The sequence below is a fragment of the Terrapene carolina genome, unplaced genomic scaffold, assembly GCF_002925995.2.
Source record: "Terrapene carolina triunguis isolate 2854851 unplaced genomic scaffold, T_m_triunguis-2.0 Scaffold165, whole genome shotgun sequence".
In the NCBI taxonomy this organism is placed as follows: Eukaryota; Metazoa; Chordata; order Testudines; family Emydidae; genus Terrapene; species Terrapene triunguis.
The window spans coordinates 2,012,340-2,030,540 of NW_020664516.1; the positions used below are offsets into that span (position 1 = coordinate 2,012,340).

General features: G+C 47.7%; 1 protein-coding gene across 1 annotated transcript in view; it reads right to left on the minus strand.

Moving 5' to 3' along the window:
• The window catches only part of LOC112124992 (protein VAC14 homolog), a 174,183-nt gene that overhangs the window by 76,803 nt on the left and 79,179 nt on the right, over window positions 1-18,201 (minus strand). Inside the window, exon 14 of the mRNA XM_026653821.1 lies at window positions 8,842-8,974. Within this exon, the coding sequence (XP_026509606.1) occupies window positions 8,842-8,974 (133 nt within the window). The remainder of the gene's footprint in view (window positions 1-8,841; window positions 8,975-18,201) is intronic.

Sequence of the window (18,201 nt, forward strand, 5' to 3'; positions counted from 1 at the left end):
GGGTTGGACTAGATGACCTCTATTCTATGATATTCCTGATATCTATGATTCCATGACCCCGGCTGGCAGCAGAGTGCCACTAAAAATCAGCTCGTGTGCCGCCTTTGGCACATGTGCCACAGGTTTCCAACCCCCGGTGTAGGTTATTTTAATTGTTGTAATTTGTTTTCTCTGTACTGCTTTCACCGTAAGAACAAGTGTGCTTGCTTAGGAAAAGCTGTGCGCTACCGTATACCTATAGGCTGTCTGACTTGCTGGGGAACTTGCAGTATGCGCAGGGAGCTTTGCAGCCCAGAAAAACCTCCGTCAGGAGGGAGAGAGATGTATGTCTCCACCCAAGAGGTGATGGCTGGGATTTGAATTACTATTGGTATCTTCACTTCCTGTCCTCAGCTGCTGCCTGGCACTGCTGTCACAGCTGCTGCAGCACATGGTGGAGGAAGGCAGTCATCCCCGAGGACAGTATCGAGCTGAAGCTTGGAAAGTGCTTTGGGCTCCTTTGGGAGCAGACGCGCTTTGCAGAGGGGAATTTTACTGAACCTGCAAAACTGGCATCTGTGAAGAGCTCCAACAATGAGGGTAAATGGGCCCTTTCCCTCAGGCAGGCAAACTGCTGAATCAGGAGCCATCTCTTGGCCTAGCGGGTCACTGCTGATAAAGTACATAGGGCCCACTAGAGAGTGTCTAGATTTAACACACTAACAAACCTGGTTAACATCAAGTATGCCAAACAGAACAGGGCAAGCACATGGATTCTTACACTCACTCCAAAACCCACTGAAATGTAGAGAAAGGTTCACTTCTCCACACAGCAACACCCCCAGATGGGCTCTCAGCAAGAGAACCGCTGTGTACATGGGGTAAGACATGCCCCTGAGGTTTTTACTGGAGCAGATGACTGCACTGCAGCCCTGAGAACATGGTGCCCATTAGTGAAAGCATGGATGAACTGGTATTTCTCAGGGCCACTTTGACACAGTGGACGGCAATGAGAAGCAGTGAGCAAAAGGCTGCTGTGACTCCTACCCCTCTGTCTGGGCCAACAAAAGCAGCCCCTTTAAATGCAAGAACGTCTAGGAGCAGAGTGTCTGTGGGTTCAAAGGGAGAGAGGCAGTGTCTTGAGCACTAGACTGAGTTTCTGGGGTGCAGTAATCTCACAGGGTTTGGGCTTAGGGTGCTCAAATGCCAGCAGAAAACATCTGGATGAGGGACGAGATCCACAGGGAAGCCATCCACCTGCGGAGACAGACGCTTGTCCAGGTGAAAAGGTGACCCACCAAGGACTCTATGAAGCTTGGTGTGTGCCCTTTTGCTTCTTTAAGGTTATAAAGGCTGCCTGAAAGGACTGGTCTTCCCCAAAGATGGGGCTGTATAAAGAAATCAGGAATTTCAGGTCAGGTGTTCCCTGGAGGAAGATGAGTGCTTACTGGGAGCAGCCAGTCCTGCAGGGAAGCAGTGGGGGTGCTGAGTCTTTAATAAAGATGGCCTCTCTCCTAAGTGTTCTTTAGACCTTGGAGACAAGTATGTGCTAACGCTGATTACAGCTCCCTTGCCCCTCCCAAATGCTCGGCTTTCATTCCCTTCTCTGCTGGAGTCAAATTCACTAGTTCTACAGTCAGTGCAGGCTGGGCCTACACCAGACTTCTTCCCACTAAAGAGTTCTCTCCTCCGCTGTCACTGGTCCAGCTCCAGCACTGGTAATAACAGGGATTGCTAGTGTAGACGGGGCACCGCATAACAACCTACATTTTAATCACACATCTACTAAGGCGACTGTGCTTTGGATTTCCTCCCTGGTGGAGCCAGCCATGAGTTCTCATTCACCAACATTTGGATGAAAACTGGCCCTCCCCCTGCCGCTTTCCCCTTTGGTCACTGGAGGGAGGGAGAGGCAAGGGGGAAATGTTTGGGTGTTAGTTTAAAAATAAATAAAAAAGTACAGACAATTTCAGAACAAAGTGTTCTGAGTGTCCTGTGAGCCAGTTCTCATTTTCAGCCAGCTCCGCCTCCAGGTCGTCTCTGGCCCCTCAGGTCAGGCACATCTGTCATGCTGGCTAGCACAAATTGGGGGGGCTGAACAACAGTGGAAGGCTCGGGCTTCCTTGAAGGCCTTGGGGCAGCCGGCCAGCCTTGGACTTGAGGTGGCACAGAGCAAAGCAGGACATGCTCAGGTGGCAGCAGAGGGGATGTCTGAGCCCATCAGCACTCGGTGTAGTGGGAAGTGGCCAACATGGAGGGTATTTCTGTGGCTCCTGCTAAAAGTTAGCAGAGAGCCTCCTGGTTGTAAGGCAAGGGGCTTTACTAGACTGCAGCCTGCTGATCTGACCTCACGCCTTTCAGGCACACAGGGGCCCCAGAGCAGATGAAGAAGCTCCTCTTACTGCACTTTCTTTTCCCATGCACCTTCTGAAGAAAGCAGGCCCCTAAGGAGAGCTGCACGGAGGGGGAATGGAGACTGGTTCTGTGTATTCCTGCAGCAATGCCCCCTTCTGTCATTAGCAGAAGGATGGGGGAGTGGAGCCACACACTGCAGAAATGGAAAGGTCAGCAATGTTACTATTCTGTGTCCGTGGTGACTGCTCAGCTCTCCAGGGCTGATTTCCTCAGTCTCCCAAGGTCACGGGAAGCCAGGGCATAATGTGACTGAGTAGTACCCACCCTGGTTTGCTGCTAGGACCATGACCCAGGCACGATACCCATCCTCTGGCCAGAAAAAAGGAAAGACCCTCTGTCAGAAGTGGATGCCAACATCATTCCAGAGATTGTCCTGCAGAAGATGCTTTGCACTTGTGACTTGCCAGAAATTCATTTGCCTCTAGGATCACTGAAGAACTACCCATTCGAGTCACATTCCCTGAACTTCATACACACAACATATCTTCAGCCTCCGGGGGCAAATGAAGACTTAACAGAAAAGAGGTGAAAGTCTTCTATAATTATCAACTGCAAGGGGCAATGGCTGAGCCCCAGAGAGGGGTTAGGAAATAAACCAGGATCATTTCAGACGTTGCCTGGCAGCCTCCATCTGAACCTTTGGACCTCCCTCTTTGCCAAGCACTGGCAACACTAGAGGGAGAGTCACTGCTTGGTTTTCTGAAGCTTTCGATCCCACAATTCCTTTTCATCTCATGTTATTCCTTCAGCCGGAAACATTCTTCCAAGTTTAACCATTGTGTTCTCATTCTCTGCTCCCAAGCCAGGTTCCAAGAGTGTACAGCAAGTCACTGAAATGCACCTTGAGCAACACTTTGTTTTAGCTGTACTTGGGGCTGCAGGCAATCAAAACAGACAGAATCTGTGCCCCGGGTGGGGGACAAGGAATAAAAAGAAAGGAAAAAGGCTGGAGCCTTATGATTAATTTGGGGTGCAACACGCACTTGTCACTAATAACAGGATTTGTTCTTTGGTGGCTACTTGGAGATTAATTAAGAAGATGATTGTTGAGACACACGAAGTTTTATTAATATCACAATCAATATAAACAAAATCTTAGAACTAGAAAAACAAGCTAAGAACAGCAGCAGAATCTGCATGTGTAGTCACCAATCCATGGGCTCAGGATTACCCTTAAGGCAGGGCTGGGCAAACTACGGCCTGCGGGCCAGATTTGGCCCGCCAGATGTTTTAATCTGGCCCTCGAGCTCCCGTTGGGGAGCAGGGTCTGGGGCCTGTTCTGCTCTGGCGCTCCAGCTGGGGAGCAAGATCGGGGGCTGCTCCACATGGCTCCCGGAAGCAGTGGCATGGCCCCCCTCCAGCTCCTACATGTAGGGGCACCCAGGGGGCTCTGCTCTGCATGCTGCCCCTGCCCCAAGCGCTGCCCGCAAAGCTCCCATTGGCCGGGAACCGCGGCCAATGAGAGTTACAGGGGTGGTGCCTGCGGACGGGGCAACGTGCAGAGCCACCTGGCCACACCTCCGCATAGGAGGCAGAGAAGGGACATGCCGCTGCTTCTGGGAGCCACCTGAGGTATGCGCCACCCAGAATCTGCACCCCTGAGCCTCCCCCCGCGCCCCAACCCCCTGACCCAGCCCTAATCCCCCTCCTGCCCTCCAAACCCCTCGATCCTAGCCCAGAGCCCCCTCCCGCACCCTGGACTCCTCATTTCTGGCCCCACCCCAGAGCCCTCACCCCAACCCCAATTTTGTGAGCATTCATGGTCCGCCATACAATTTCTATTCACAGATGTGGCCCTCAGGCCAAAAAGTTTGCCCACCCCTGCCTTAAGGTGAGATTAAGCATTACGGTTGCCACCATCCTGCTATACCGAGATCCCGCCATGGGTTGGGATTGAGTCCCCATTTATGCACCTATTCCCTTACAGCGACCTATTTCCGAGATCACATGGCCCCTTGTTCATACTTGCCATTTCTGCTGCGCATGGTTGAGGTTCCGACAATTGCCATAAGCATCTGTGCAGACAGAAGGTTCTCTACACAACGCAGTTAGGGAACTCAGGCTAAATAAAGGCTTTACAGTCGATCACAAAACAGATATTGTTAAATCTTCTGACCCAGGGTTACTTGCTAATGCTAACGTTCATTAAGCCTAATGTGGCCTTCTGCTAACCATTGCTACCACTGGGCCTCAAGCTGAACAGTAGGCTTCAGGCTCACTGCCAAGCCCACTTTAAAATAATCTTTAAGTTTCTTTGCTTATTCCTACTTGCATCAGAGCGTTCGTTTCATTCACACTGGGTTAGAAAGCACCGTAACTCTTTCTAAGATATGATTATTCTGCCGATCACCTGAGTTCAGGCCATGGGTTAGAGGTCAACAGGATATTAATGGGGAAACCATTCTGTGTTCTTCTATTAAAGATTCACTTGTGGGAACTACATTGTTTATCCTTATAACCCAGTGCCCACTAGCAAGAAAGAGAAACTGTTAGGACGTCAGTGATTGTCCAACACCTGCGCATCACGTGCTCCGGTACCAACTTACCACCCTGCCTTCGCCCCAGAATCAGCCTGCACATTATGCAGTAGCAGGCAGACTTGCTCAGGGAGAGTGCAGAACTGGACTGCGGTGTTAGCCAACACATATGTATTGCACAGCACATTAATATGTATGACACACACCAGCTTATCATGCATTGTGCAGCCAATATTAATCTCGGTATGTATAGTGTTGGGACGTTATGCTAACGGAATTGTATTATGCTCTTCCCACAATTCTGTTCACCCATGCTAAGTATCCCACAACACTTTGCAAAAAACTGAACTCCGCTTTAGCACTAGCCAATATAAAACCTGTCAAGACAAGATACAGGTTGGGATGTGCCTCCACAGCACAACTAGTACTTGGAACGTGAAACCCCAAACAAAAAAGATAAGGAAAGAATAGGTGGATAAAGGAAAACAAGATAAAAGAGCTGATTGGTGGATTTCAGTCTTAGGAGACAAATTAGAGAGCTCTCCACTACAAATATTGCTAGTTTGAATGCTTACTTTGGAGCACAGCTTCTGTGCAGGATGAACTGAAACGGCAAGGGAACAGCTTCCCACAAGGATTGGAAAAGTATTAACTTGTTGCTTTCTGTATTGTAAAGATTTGTCGTTAGACAATCACATTGGCTAAGGCAGAGATTTTCTACCTGTGGTCCACAGACCCCTGCGGGTCCGCAGACTACATCGAAGATTTCCAAAGGGTCCTCACCTCCATTTGAAATTTTGTAGGCGTCTGCAAATGAAAAAAGATTGAAAACCACTGGGCTAAGGCTTGGTTATTTGGTTTCTTGAACATTTTTAATATCAAACCACAATTATAGTCAAGCAACTGGCCCTACTTAAGAAAATAGTTGGAACAAATACACTGAAGATAGCACCAGTGGCTCCCATGATCATGGTCTTGGTGACAACAGATCGAGTACTGACAGTCCAGCAAACTCTCCTGTGACGGGTTAGATCACAGAACCCCCCTTGGGAGCTGCCACCTGATGTGCCAAGACTACTTCTGCCCCTGCTTTCCCTGCCAGCTCGGGACCCCAGCACCCTGTCTTGCTGAGCCAGACACACCCGTCTGCTCCAACAAAGACCCAGGGTCTGAATTACTTGCCCCAAAGCTGCAGACTTAACTGAAGCAGCTTACAGAAGTGTTCTTGTCTTTAACACTCAGATGCCCAACTCCCAATGGGGTCTAAACCCAAATAAATCCGTTTTACCCTGTATAAAGCTTATACAAGGTAAACTCAAATTGTTCTCCCTCTATAACACTGATAGAGAGATATGCACAGCTGTTTGCCCCCTCCAAGTATGAATACATATTCTGGGTTAATTAATAAGTAAAAAGTGATTTTATTAAATACAGAAAGTAGGATTTAAGTGGTTCCAGGTAGTAACAGACAGAACAAAGTGAATTACCAAGTAAATTAAAATAAAACCCTAATACAGTAATACAACTGAATACAGGTAAAATCTCACCCTTAGAGATGTTTCAATAAGTTTCTTTTCTCAGACCGGACACCTTCCTAGTCTGGGCACAGTCCTTTCCCCTGGTCCAGCCCTTGTTCCAGCTCAGGTGATAGCTAGGGGATTTCTCATGATGGCTGCCCCTTTGTTCTGTTCCACCCATTTATATATCTTTGCATAAGGCGGGAATCCTTTGTCCCTCTGGGTTCACCCCCCCTCCTCACTGGAAAAGCACCAGGCTAAAGATGGATTCCAGTTCAGATGACATGATCACATGTCACTAAGACCCCAAGCCTTCATTCCTCTCAGCCTGCTGCAAACAGAGCCATCCACAGTCAATTGTCCTGGTTGATGGGAGCCATCAAGATTCCAAACCACCATTAATGGCCCACACTTTGCATAATTACAATAGGCCCTCAGAGTTATATTTCATATTTATAGTTTTAGATACAAGAGATATACATTTAAAGAAATAGGATGATCACACTCAGTAGATTATAAGCTTTGCAATGATACCTCACAAGAGACCTTTTGCATGAAGCATATTTCAGTTACATTATATTCACTCATTAGCATATTTTTATAAAATCATATGGACTGCAACGTCACATCTCCCTCCTCCTCCTCCTTTCTCACTTGCTTTAAATCAGTGACAGTTACTACTGGCATCGAAACTGCCTATATTAAGCTCAAGAATTAACACCTCCTGAGATCAATGGACAGTTCACACCATGAAAAGCACTGGCATGTTAAACAGCCATGACTTGGCCCAATTTCATCTCCTACGGGTTGGGAAATGGTACAGCAAGCCCAGATGCAGGAATCTTTGGTACCCATGCCATTTTTCCCACGCAAAATAGTCCAGCTGACCGTAGTTCAGAGGAATGTCTGACAGGAAATTGTACAGTCCCCAAACCAGAATGAGACCCAGGCATAGTTCTCTAATGTGCCATGCAGGCCTTGGCCCTCTAATCAGAAACAGGACCATTCTGCCGCTCCCTCTCAAGCACAGTTCACGTAGACCATGGCCTTGTGTTCCCATTTGCAGAAGGCCAGGAAGAGAGAAAGCACTTGCTGTTACAAAAATCCCTCATAGTATAAACTTCTACAGGAGAAGGCCATTAGCACATGCCAACCTAGGCTTTGGGAAATTAGTTTTTCCTGTGATTCTTGAGATCAGACACCTAGTGGAATATAAGCGTGGAGTGGGGGATATACTGGGAGAGGTGGAAAAAATCTTACAGACCTTCCCCCTGCTGGGGAAAGAGTGGTGGCACTCATGCCCCACCCACAATCTCGGTGTACATGGATGTTTCACTGCTAATTGTTTTAGCAGGAATATTTAACACTGAGATCTAATGGCAACTTCAAAACCTAACTCTCCCTTGAAATGAATGGGGCAACTCTCTCCTCTCGTCTGTTATTTCAGGCTGTCTGCAGACTCAGGCAGACATCGCTGCCGTTAGACACACCTTGAAGGTTTTCTTTGCAAACATAAGGATTAGGCGTGCATGCGCACCATGCTAACTAGTACTGCTGCCTCTGATCACTACACTCCCTGTAAGCGATACGTTTAATACTTAACCCTGGATCTTTCGCAATTATTCCATCCATCCAGTCTGCCTCTGACCTCCTCTTGCCCTGGAAGAGGGAGTTCCATGGAATTCAATATCCATGCTCATTCGGTTCCCAGCTCGAGCATACCTCAATGATGCTACACAACTGGGCTCTGCCCCCACTGAATTTCCCCTTTGCCTCCCGTAACCTTCATGTTGATTATTTCTGAGCAAGCACAGCAGAATTCACTGCCCCCGCCCCAGATCCGTTGTGTTAAGGATTACATACTGCCAGCCGTCTGTCACAAAGCATGTTTTTCCAGTATCCACCACCTAATCACAGCTCCTTGGAAACAGAAATCAAACCACACAGGAGACCAAGACACTGATTCCACAGTTCCGTTCGCCTTCCCAGTTAAAAGCTCTCTCAACGTGACCAGTTTTACCAGGCGGTGCCAACTGTTGAGTGTATACATCTCAACGACAATGCTCTGAACGGATTATCAACGCACACAAATACTACACCATACTGTACCCTGCACCAGCTGAAGAAAGAGGGTCCACACACCCACAGAATAGCCTGTTTCACACTCCCACTGTTTTGTTAGTTTCTCAGCAAGATAGGATCTGAAAACAGAGCTTAATTAGGAAATATTTAACCTCAGGGGATAGGAGTGAAAAATATGGTGTCTCAACATGTGAAAATTTAATTCATTTGCTTTAAAAATATCAACCGCAACAACTGGCAAACAAAGATGGCTTGCAGAGAGGTCTTTGACCACAAAGAACCAGGCACGTGTTAGGCTAAAATGCCACATACCACCTAGAAGGAAGATGTTCTTAGCATAAGCTGTGGTCGGAGAAATATGGTGTTCTGACCTGATGATGAATGCTCCTCTGGTCTCCAGCAGCTTCCGCTCACTGCTGAATCTCTTGAGGAGGTTGATCATGAATTTGTAGAAGTAGGAGTTCATGGTGGGGGTGGAAGGGGAGCACTCCATGCCTTTCATACCTGGAGGGGGAAGGAGAGCAAGTTACAGAACACAGTCATAAGTGCAGCTCTCTTTGAATTGGAATTCTGTCCATGTAACGTGCATTTACTCTTCTGGCATGAACCTGTCAGGGTGGGGGAAGGAGAGTGGCAGTGAGAGTCAGGTAGAGGATTTAAGGCATGATCCAATGGTCTTTCCTTGAGGTACTTATATCTATGTAGCTTATTTCCATAAATGTCTGGCACCTTTATACCAAGATAACCGCATCCACACAGGAGGTTGCACAGATTTGTGTGTCAGTTTCTAAACAGATATAGTTAAATCAATGCAAAAACTATGCACAGACCAGCTCTCCATGTAGTCTAAGCTTTACTTTTACTGTGATTCTACACACCAATACACATACCCCTCCACCACACGCACACGCGCGCACTGCCACTTTGAATGGCTAGTTCATTCAAGCAGCTGAGCCAGGGCTTAGCGCAGGAACTGAATTAATGAAGATATTCCTTGTGCTGCTGATTTCATTTCTTTACGTTCTCCTTCAGGAAGTTTCACGCCGCTACTGAACAGCTCGGGGTCTGGCACTAGTGAACACAGTTCAAGTTGCAGCATTTGGTGATCACAAAGTGTAATCCGAAGAACTACTAACTGGAGAGCCCGAATTGAACACCGACTTACAAGTGCCTTTATTAAGGACTTTTCCTCTTTACAGGGAATTTGTTGGGAGACAAGGCAGGTGTGTGGGGAAATGTGCATCAGAAAGATACTTTCAATTTGGTGATCAAAAGCAAAGAGGTTAGTAGTGAGCATAGAGGCAGTGCGGCGTAGTGGATAGTGCACCTCACGTCGGGCTCTGCCCGTAACCTGCTGAGACAGGCTCTCCGGGGCAAGTACGGTCTTGCTGAGTGTTTGTACAGATCTTAACACATTGGGCCCCGATCTCGATTTGGGGCTTTAGGTGTTACTATTATAATTTATCAGCATTATAAAGTTATTACCATGGGCACCATTACTTTACAACCCTATGGATCTGAGAGTTCTTTTACACACTTGTAATTCAATTCACATAGCCTAATCTCACTGAGAGACAAGTGATAACTTGATAAGATACTATTTGCATGTTAATTGAACTGTGTAAGGGTGTTGGCATGCCAGTTAGCTGGAGAGGCGTGAAAAATGCACTTCCTAGTTCAGGATACCCAGACAGTGTTTAAGACAATTTCACCCCAGAGACAGACACTTCAACCTCAGAGAAGTTGTCCAATAACGACTGCTTTCAAGTGATGGGACTAAGGTATCTACTTAATTACTAGAACACTAATAAGAAGAATTGCTGTGTGAGAGAGACAGCCATAATGATACAGCTAGGGCACTACCAAAGAACCCATCCAGAGAGGAGCAAAGTCTTCGGTACTTCTCAACAGATCGAATGATAACTTAGAGTTTGATTCTTTTAATCCATTTGTACTGAGCTGGGAGCTAGTTGGTCATCAGGTCATGGTGTACCCAATTAAAAGCATAGTGAAAAGAAAGACTGAAAATTTACTGAATGGTTTCTTGTTGGGCCAGCATGAAGAGATGAGGGCCTGATGGGGATGGAGTATGGTTGGGGAAAATCCTGCCTCAGTGGGTGGAGCTGGTGTGACCAAGGGCATCCGCTTTCAAGTTTCCAGATCCCCAACTGTCAACCTCTCTGGTGCTGAAACACGTGTCTCCATGCCAGTGATCCAGATTTTGGCACAAGTGGGTAATGCTCAGCCTCCCAGCTGGCAAGAATTGAACACATACAAATCCCAGGGGGAAATGAAATGAGACACCAACATGGCTGGGATGTGCAGAGGAAACTAGGGGAATCAGGCATCTATTCCCATTGAATTTCACCCATTCCCTTAAGGGCCTTTGAAAGCCCAGCCCATGCTCTTAAATAACCTTTAATGGCCAGCTCCCAGAAAGCAAGTGCTAACCACAGCAGTGTATTCCCTCAGCTGCAGGTAAAATGTTCCAGATTAAAAAAAAAAAAAAAAATACTATATTGCCAAGACAAAATATTCCAATACAAAGGTGCATGTGTTCAAGTGACTACATTAACCAGAGCTGAAATATATCCAGACCCTCCGTATAGCCCGTACAGCTGTTCCTCATTGTTCACAGGAGACTCAAAATAGAAACACTTCAGATGATCCCATATGCAGCAGCCCATCTTTAAACACAGCGTGTCAGCCCAGTGCTCCGCAGACCGCACTGAGTAGCTGGTCATTACCGGATCCAAATTGGAGTCCTAGCAGCAGTCGCCAAAGCTTTACATGGACAGAGCTCCCGGTGACAGGCGTGGCTAGTCCCTGCAATAGCCTGGACACGCCTCATTGAATGATGTTTGCATATCACTGTGGGCCAGGGACTGTATGTGATTCCATGGGGCAGGGGGACTGCAATCCTCCAGGAGCTAAGGACAGTGGGGTTGAGGTGATTGGGCAAATTCACTCAGGGTGTAACACCTCTGGAGAGGCTACATATATTGGTTCAGAGACCAACAAAGAAAGGACTTTTGGATAAATAGCTTGAGTTTTCACAGACTCAGGGCCAGCTTTCAGATCCAGCAAACGGACTGGACCTTCTGTCTAAAGGGGGCCCCAATCTTTCCTGGGAGGGTTTGGAAGGACTTGACCTATTCATGGGGGTGCTTGTTCTGAATTAAGAGCTGTCATGAACTTGTGGCCACAGAAAATGCCTTGGTGGGGTTTGAAGGACTGATCACCTGCCAGAGTTGGGGTGATCTCTGGTAAGCTAATTAACATGTATGTAAATTCTTTTACTGTTGTAATATCTTTTGTCTAACGCTTTCACCTTAAGAATAAATGTGCTTGCTTAGAAAATCTGTGTGGTACCTTATACCTATGGGAAATTATGCTGTTTATAGCCTCCGAAGAGGCGGCCAAGCAAGCCTGCTGAGACAGTCTCACTTGCTGGAGAAGCAGAGAGGAGGCAGGGAGCTGTGCAGCCTGGAAAAACCCCAGTCAGGATGGAGACAGACACGTGTTTCAGCACCAGAGAGGTTGACAGTTGGGGATCTGGAAACTTGAAAGCGGATGCCCTTGGTCACACCAGCTCCACCCACTGAGGCAGGATTTTCCCCAACCATACTCCATCCCCATCAGGCCCTCATCTCTTCACCCGCTCAGGCAGAAATCTGGACCTAAAGGTCAGACCCTTCTCAGAGGAGGCCTCTCTCTCCTCATGACCACATCCGCTGAGTTCCTCCAGCGCTCCGGAACGGACAGCGTCAAGGACACAGCGAGCCTGTGCTGGGAAGTGGTCTCTCTCAGCAGCAGGCCCCAGCTACAGGGCTCCCTTCCACAAGAAAGGAACAAACTATGATCTGATCTTTGACTCTCAATGCAAGGCCCACCTACGTCTTAGTGTTGTGTGTCGCTAGGCTGATCTATTTAATGCAGCCTTCTTGAGATTATCCCGGTTTTATTGCACCAACGTGTGTGCTGTTCTTCATGCTGTCCTTGTAGTGCTTTCTGGGGCAGCCTTGATTCCGGTGTCCTTGTGCCAATTCTCCACAGAACATTTTTCTGGGGAGTTGATATTCAGGCATCCGAATGACGTGTCCAACCCAGCGTAGCTGGGCTTTTATCAGCATGGTTTCGATGCTTGTGGCATTTGACTTTTGGAGAACCTCCAGGTTGGTAATTTTGTCTTGACAGCGGCTCCCCATAATGGCGCAGAGACCGCATATGGAAGGCCTCTAGCTGTTTGATATGCCATTTGTATGGTGTCCAGGTCTCACAGCTGTAGAGGAGAGGTGAGCACAGAAGCATTGTAATGTTTTATTTTGTTGAGAGGGTTCTGTTGTGGGATTTCAGGACTTGGTTGCTAGTGACTGAGAAACTCCCTCCCCATGTCTCAGCAAAATTTGAGATCAAGAAGGAATGGTTCTCCCATGGCACATCGACAGTCAGCTCAGCTTTATGCATGCAAGCATCACCATCAAGCATTTGCCCTTTATCTGTGTTCTGCAGAGCCACTGAGATCCAAATACTGGTCCAGTTTTTCCCCTTGGAATCCAAGTAAGGTGGGGTGTACCAGTGCCTCCAGGGGAAGAGCATCCGGAGAAGGAGGGAGAAGGGAAGGGAAGCACCTATGTGCAGTTAGGCTAAACCTATCACTTTCAAGAGCAATCTGTTGCTGTAGGAAGTCCATGACAACATGGAGAAAAAGGGGAAGTCATCTCCCATTTTGGGGGTGGGGAAGCAGAGGTACCTTGGTACCTTGCCAGCTATCAAGGTCTTTTAGTGCTTAATTATGTGTTTATCCAAAACTGCACTGGATTTTTCTCAGCAACATAAACCTATGCAAAAAAATGTCACTAGCTATAGAATATATCAACCAAAATTTTGGACAAAAGAGCTATCCCAGCTTCACCTTCTTTCTTGCAGAGGGAGAAATATGAAGATGTCAGGTTGGGAACAAAGGCAAACTTTGAAAAATGTAGTACGGTATTACAGCTGTACATGGCCAAAGAGCTGAAAAGACCTTGCATTCTTCTCTTGGAACTTTTCAATGAAAAAGGTCCATTTGTCAATAAATAGCAAGAGACCCCTTGTGTCTAGGAGTACTGTGACTGAACCAGAAAGGGAAGAGCACCCTCACTTTACACACGGGTGGAACAGATGGGTACTGGACAACAGCACATTCCCATTAGAGAATATCCTGAGCTTACTCAGGTAGAGCACTGTTGGATCAATACCTTCCTACCATGCTCCCTTTAATTCTTGATAGCCCTCTCTGGGGGGCTTCATTTGGAAAGTTGTAGGGTTTTCTGACAGGCATTGTATAAGCTCTGTACATGATCATTTTCACAATGAGATTTCAGAGACTGACAGGTTCAGTTGGCTCTTCCATCTCCTTTGCGGTGGAGCATCATTGCATCCTAAGCATTCCCAGCCAGCAATCAGCCACGTGCTTCTCTGGGGTGTCTTTAAATACTGCCATCAAGTTAACCACTGGAGTTCTTCTTGCCAGCTACTTATTTCATTAGCTGCCCCGCCTCTCCCCAGGCCACCTTGCTGTGCTTAGCTCTACAGCCAACCCCAAACACGCAGCAGCCTATTCATGTTTATTATTTGTATTTGCAGAGCACCGAGGAGCCCTAGTCACAGATCAGGACCCACTGTGCAAGGCGCTGCACAAACAAACAAGAGGACAGTCCCTGCCCCAAGGGTCTTACAATCTAAGTGGACTACAAGAGATGGCCATTGCTCCACAGCCAGAGAAGACATCCCATAGAGCTGAAAACAACCTACCTGCCATGAGATTTCATTTACTTTCAGGTATGTTCCTTCATCCTGCAAACCAAAGATCAAACACTTTCCAGCCTGGAATTACGTATCAGTTTAGAAGCACTGCAATTGAAGCAGACTGGATAGTGTTTTCACAGAGGTATGTTTGGAGAAAGGTGACACTTCTCCTGAATGGTTCCCAAACCCTCTGAACATCTCTTTTGCATGAAGGTGTGTCCCCACCATGACAGAGTTCACAAGCTTTGTCTATGGAGAGCTTCATGGACCTATAAGATTGCTACATGGAAACAAGATGTGAGACAACAAGGTTAGAGAAGGCAAAGCCATAGTCCCACTCAGAACTACCCACCTACCGCCCAAGATCTCATTCATATTATGGTTTCAGTGCTATTCTAACTCCATGGCCTTCCCACTCACCTTCTGTCACCGCAAGGTGCTTGCACATTCTAGAGCAATAAAATCCTAGGATCAGCACTCCAGTATTTATATGAAGATGCGTGAGACACAGGCGGGAAGAGGTGTTAAGAAAACTGTGGATTAATTAATTGAAGTTTACACTTTTTTTAAGCCTAGACTTTGCAGATTTGTAACCTGCCAGATCGGCTGCGAACTTACTGATCATGATGCTGACAACAAAGAACACAAGCGCTTTGCTGCTCTTTGGTTGGAGTGTGGGTAGCGTCTCTGCTCATACGCGCTGCAAACACCAACTCTAGAGCTTGGCTTCAGTGGCATTAATTAGAGCAAACAGGAACGTCCAATGTTCTTGTGGACCAAAACGAAGAGTGTAGGCATTTAACATGGGTGCAGACCCTGTACTCTTCACCTCCTCTCTCCCAAAGCTTGGCTGAGAAGTCTCCCTGGAACACAGTAAAATCCTAAATCTTCTCTCGACATAGTTCCTGAATGGGATCCAAGAAAAATGCCAGACCTTTCACCAGAGAGCTGAAGCATCTGCACACTCAACACAGGATGAGTAGTGTAGGTTGGAAAAGGAAGTTGCAGCTCTGAAGAGTTCATGACCAGACGTGATCCTTATAACCACTGTTCGGATAAGTGCTGATGGTTGGAAGGAAAGTAGGAGTGATGGGACATACAGCTCCTTCATTGTATAAGCAACAGAACAAAGAGGTGTGGGAAGCACATCTTCCCCTTGAAAAGAGTGACCCTGCAAGAACACAGAATTAGAACTGCAGGCAGAGTGCACATTCTCAGCTCTTCAGAAAGTATCTGGAGAAACCCAGCCCAGATGAGGCTCCGAGCTCACTTTCCAGATTCTCGGTACATAATGTCGAACAGCTCATTTGAATTGTAAAGTTGCAAAACCCACTGCAACAACGGCCACACCAGCTTTAAAGCACTTCTTCCCCCTGCTGATTTGCGCATGCAAATCAAAGAAAAGGCACTTAGAAAAGACACCTGGTATTTGCAATGGTCAGCTGTTTGGAAGAAAAAACGGTTACCTACCTTTCGTAACTGTTGTTTGAGACGTGTTGCTTATGTTCATTCCATTCTAGGGGCGTGCACGCCCACAGGCACCGCTGTCAGAATTGTTTGCCTTAGCGGTATCCATAGGGCTGGCTCTGGCGCCCTCTTGAGCCCCATGCTCATGGGCCGCCAGGCCTGCACCCTCTCAGGTCCTTCTTGCCGGCAACTTGTCAGCGGGAAAGGAGGGCGGGTCATGGAATGGACATGAGCAACACACCGCGAAGAACAACAGTTACAAAAGGTAGGCAACCGTTTTTCTTCAAGTGTTTGTTCATGTCGATTCCATTCTAGGCGACTCACAAGCAGTATCCCTGGAGGTGGGCTCAGAGTTCACAGTTGTGCAGCTTGCATTGCTGCTCTACCGAAGCCAACGTCGTCCCAGGCCTGCTGGGTGATCGTGTAATGGGACATGAACGTATGGATGGATGACCAGGTAGAGGCCCTGCAGATAGCTTGAATCGCCACCTGGGACAAAAAGGCTGCCGACAAGGCTTGTGCTCTGGTCGAAGGATCGGTTACGATCGCCGGCAGTGGCACGTTTAACTGTTCAGAGCAAAGCCTGATGCAGGCGGTTATCCACGATGAAATTCTCTGAGCAGAACAGAAAGGCTCTTCATTCTGTCTGCCACCGCCACAAAGAGCTGCATCGACTTACGAAACAGCTTAGTCCTTTCAATATAAAAGGCTAGTGATCTCCTGATGTCGAGAGAGTGCAGTCTATGCTCCTCGTCTGACTTATGAGGTTTCGGAAAGAAGACCAGTAAATACATGTCCTGGTTAGTATGAAGCTGCAAAACTACCTTGGACAGAAAGGCTGGGTGCGGACGCCGTTGAACTTTGTCCTTATAGAACACTGTATACCGTGGTTCCTAGATGAGTGCTCTAATTTCAGAGACCCTATGGGCTGATGATATCGCCACCAGAAAGGAGACCTTCGATGAGAGCAGCAGAAGGGAACAGAAGCCAGTCGCTCAAAGGGAAGACTCGGGAGCCTTGACAGCACAAGGTTCAGGTCCCAAGGTGGGACAGGGTCATGCACTTGAGGGTAGAGCCGCTCCAGACCTTTTAGAAACCGGACCATCATGTCATGAGCAAAGACTGACCTGCCCTGTACCGGAGGGTGGAAGGTTGAAATAGCAGCCAAGTGGACCTTAACCAACGAAAGAGACAGGCCCCGGAGCTTGAGATGCAAAAGATAGTCCAGGATTGACTGGAGTGAGGCCTGTTCGGGACGAAGATTTTGGTCCGAAGCCCAACATGTGAACAGTTTCCACTTGGTGCCCATTGTCAGCAAACGGGATTCCGGAAGGAATGCTTTGATCCGAGTCTAGGAGAGCTCCGATGAACTCTATCCTCTGGGTGGGGGTTACAGTTGATTTTGGCATGTTCAGTATTAGTCTAAGCTCTTCGAAAGTCAATCTTTACACGTGATGGTTCCATCTGGGCTTTGGTACAGCCCCTGATAAGCCAGTCGTCTAGGTACGGGAATACTTGTACCTATTGCCTCCTCAGAAAGGAGACTACAACCAACATGCACTTGGTGAACACCCGAGTGTTCACGATAGCCCGAAGAGGAGAACCGTGAACTGATAAAGGGCGTTGTTGACCACGAAGTGGAGGAACTGCCCATGAGACAGTATTATTGACACGTGGAAATATGCATCTTTCAAGTTGAGAGCAGCAAACCAATCCCCCGGATCCAGGGAAGAAATAATGAAAGCCAGGGAGACCATGCAGAACTTCAGCTTTTTCATTACTCTGTTCAGGTTCCACAGGTCCAAAATTGGCCTTAGCCCACCTTTGGCTTTCGAGATTAGGAAATATCGGGAATAAAACCCCTTGCCCCAGAACTCCTGCGGGACCTCTTCTCCGGCTCCAGCTTCCAGGAGCACTTGCACATCCTGTATGAGAAGTTGCTCGTGAAAAGGGTCCCTGAAGAGGGACCGGAAGGGGGATGGGAAGGAGGAAGGGAACAGAACTGGAGAGAATATTCCAACTGTACTGTGCGTAAGACCCACTGGTCCAAGGTAATCTGGGCCCAGGCACGGTAGAAATGGGATAAATGATTCACGAAACAGGGAGAAGGATCCGGGATTCTGCCTGGTGTGTTGCCGCCGGGTGCACCGTCAAAAGTTTTGCTTGGGGGCTGAAGACTGCCTTGCCGAGCTCCGGCCCTGGTTGGAAGAGGGCTATTACTCCGCCTATTACTCCGGCCCTGCTTCCTGTTGTAATCTTGTCAGGCCTGAGCGGGGTAGAAGTGTGGTGGAGGCTGAGGCTTGAAATGTTTCCTTTCTGGGGCTGGTGTAGGGAGCCCTTTAGAGTCTGCTTGTTCCGAGAACAGACCCGAGGTGTTGAAGGGCAAGTCTTGATTTGTTTGTTGGACCTTGTGTGGGAGGCCCGAAATCTGCAGCCACGAGTTTCTTCGCGTGGCTGTAACAGTGGACATCATG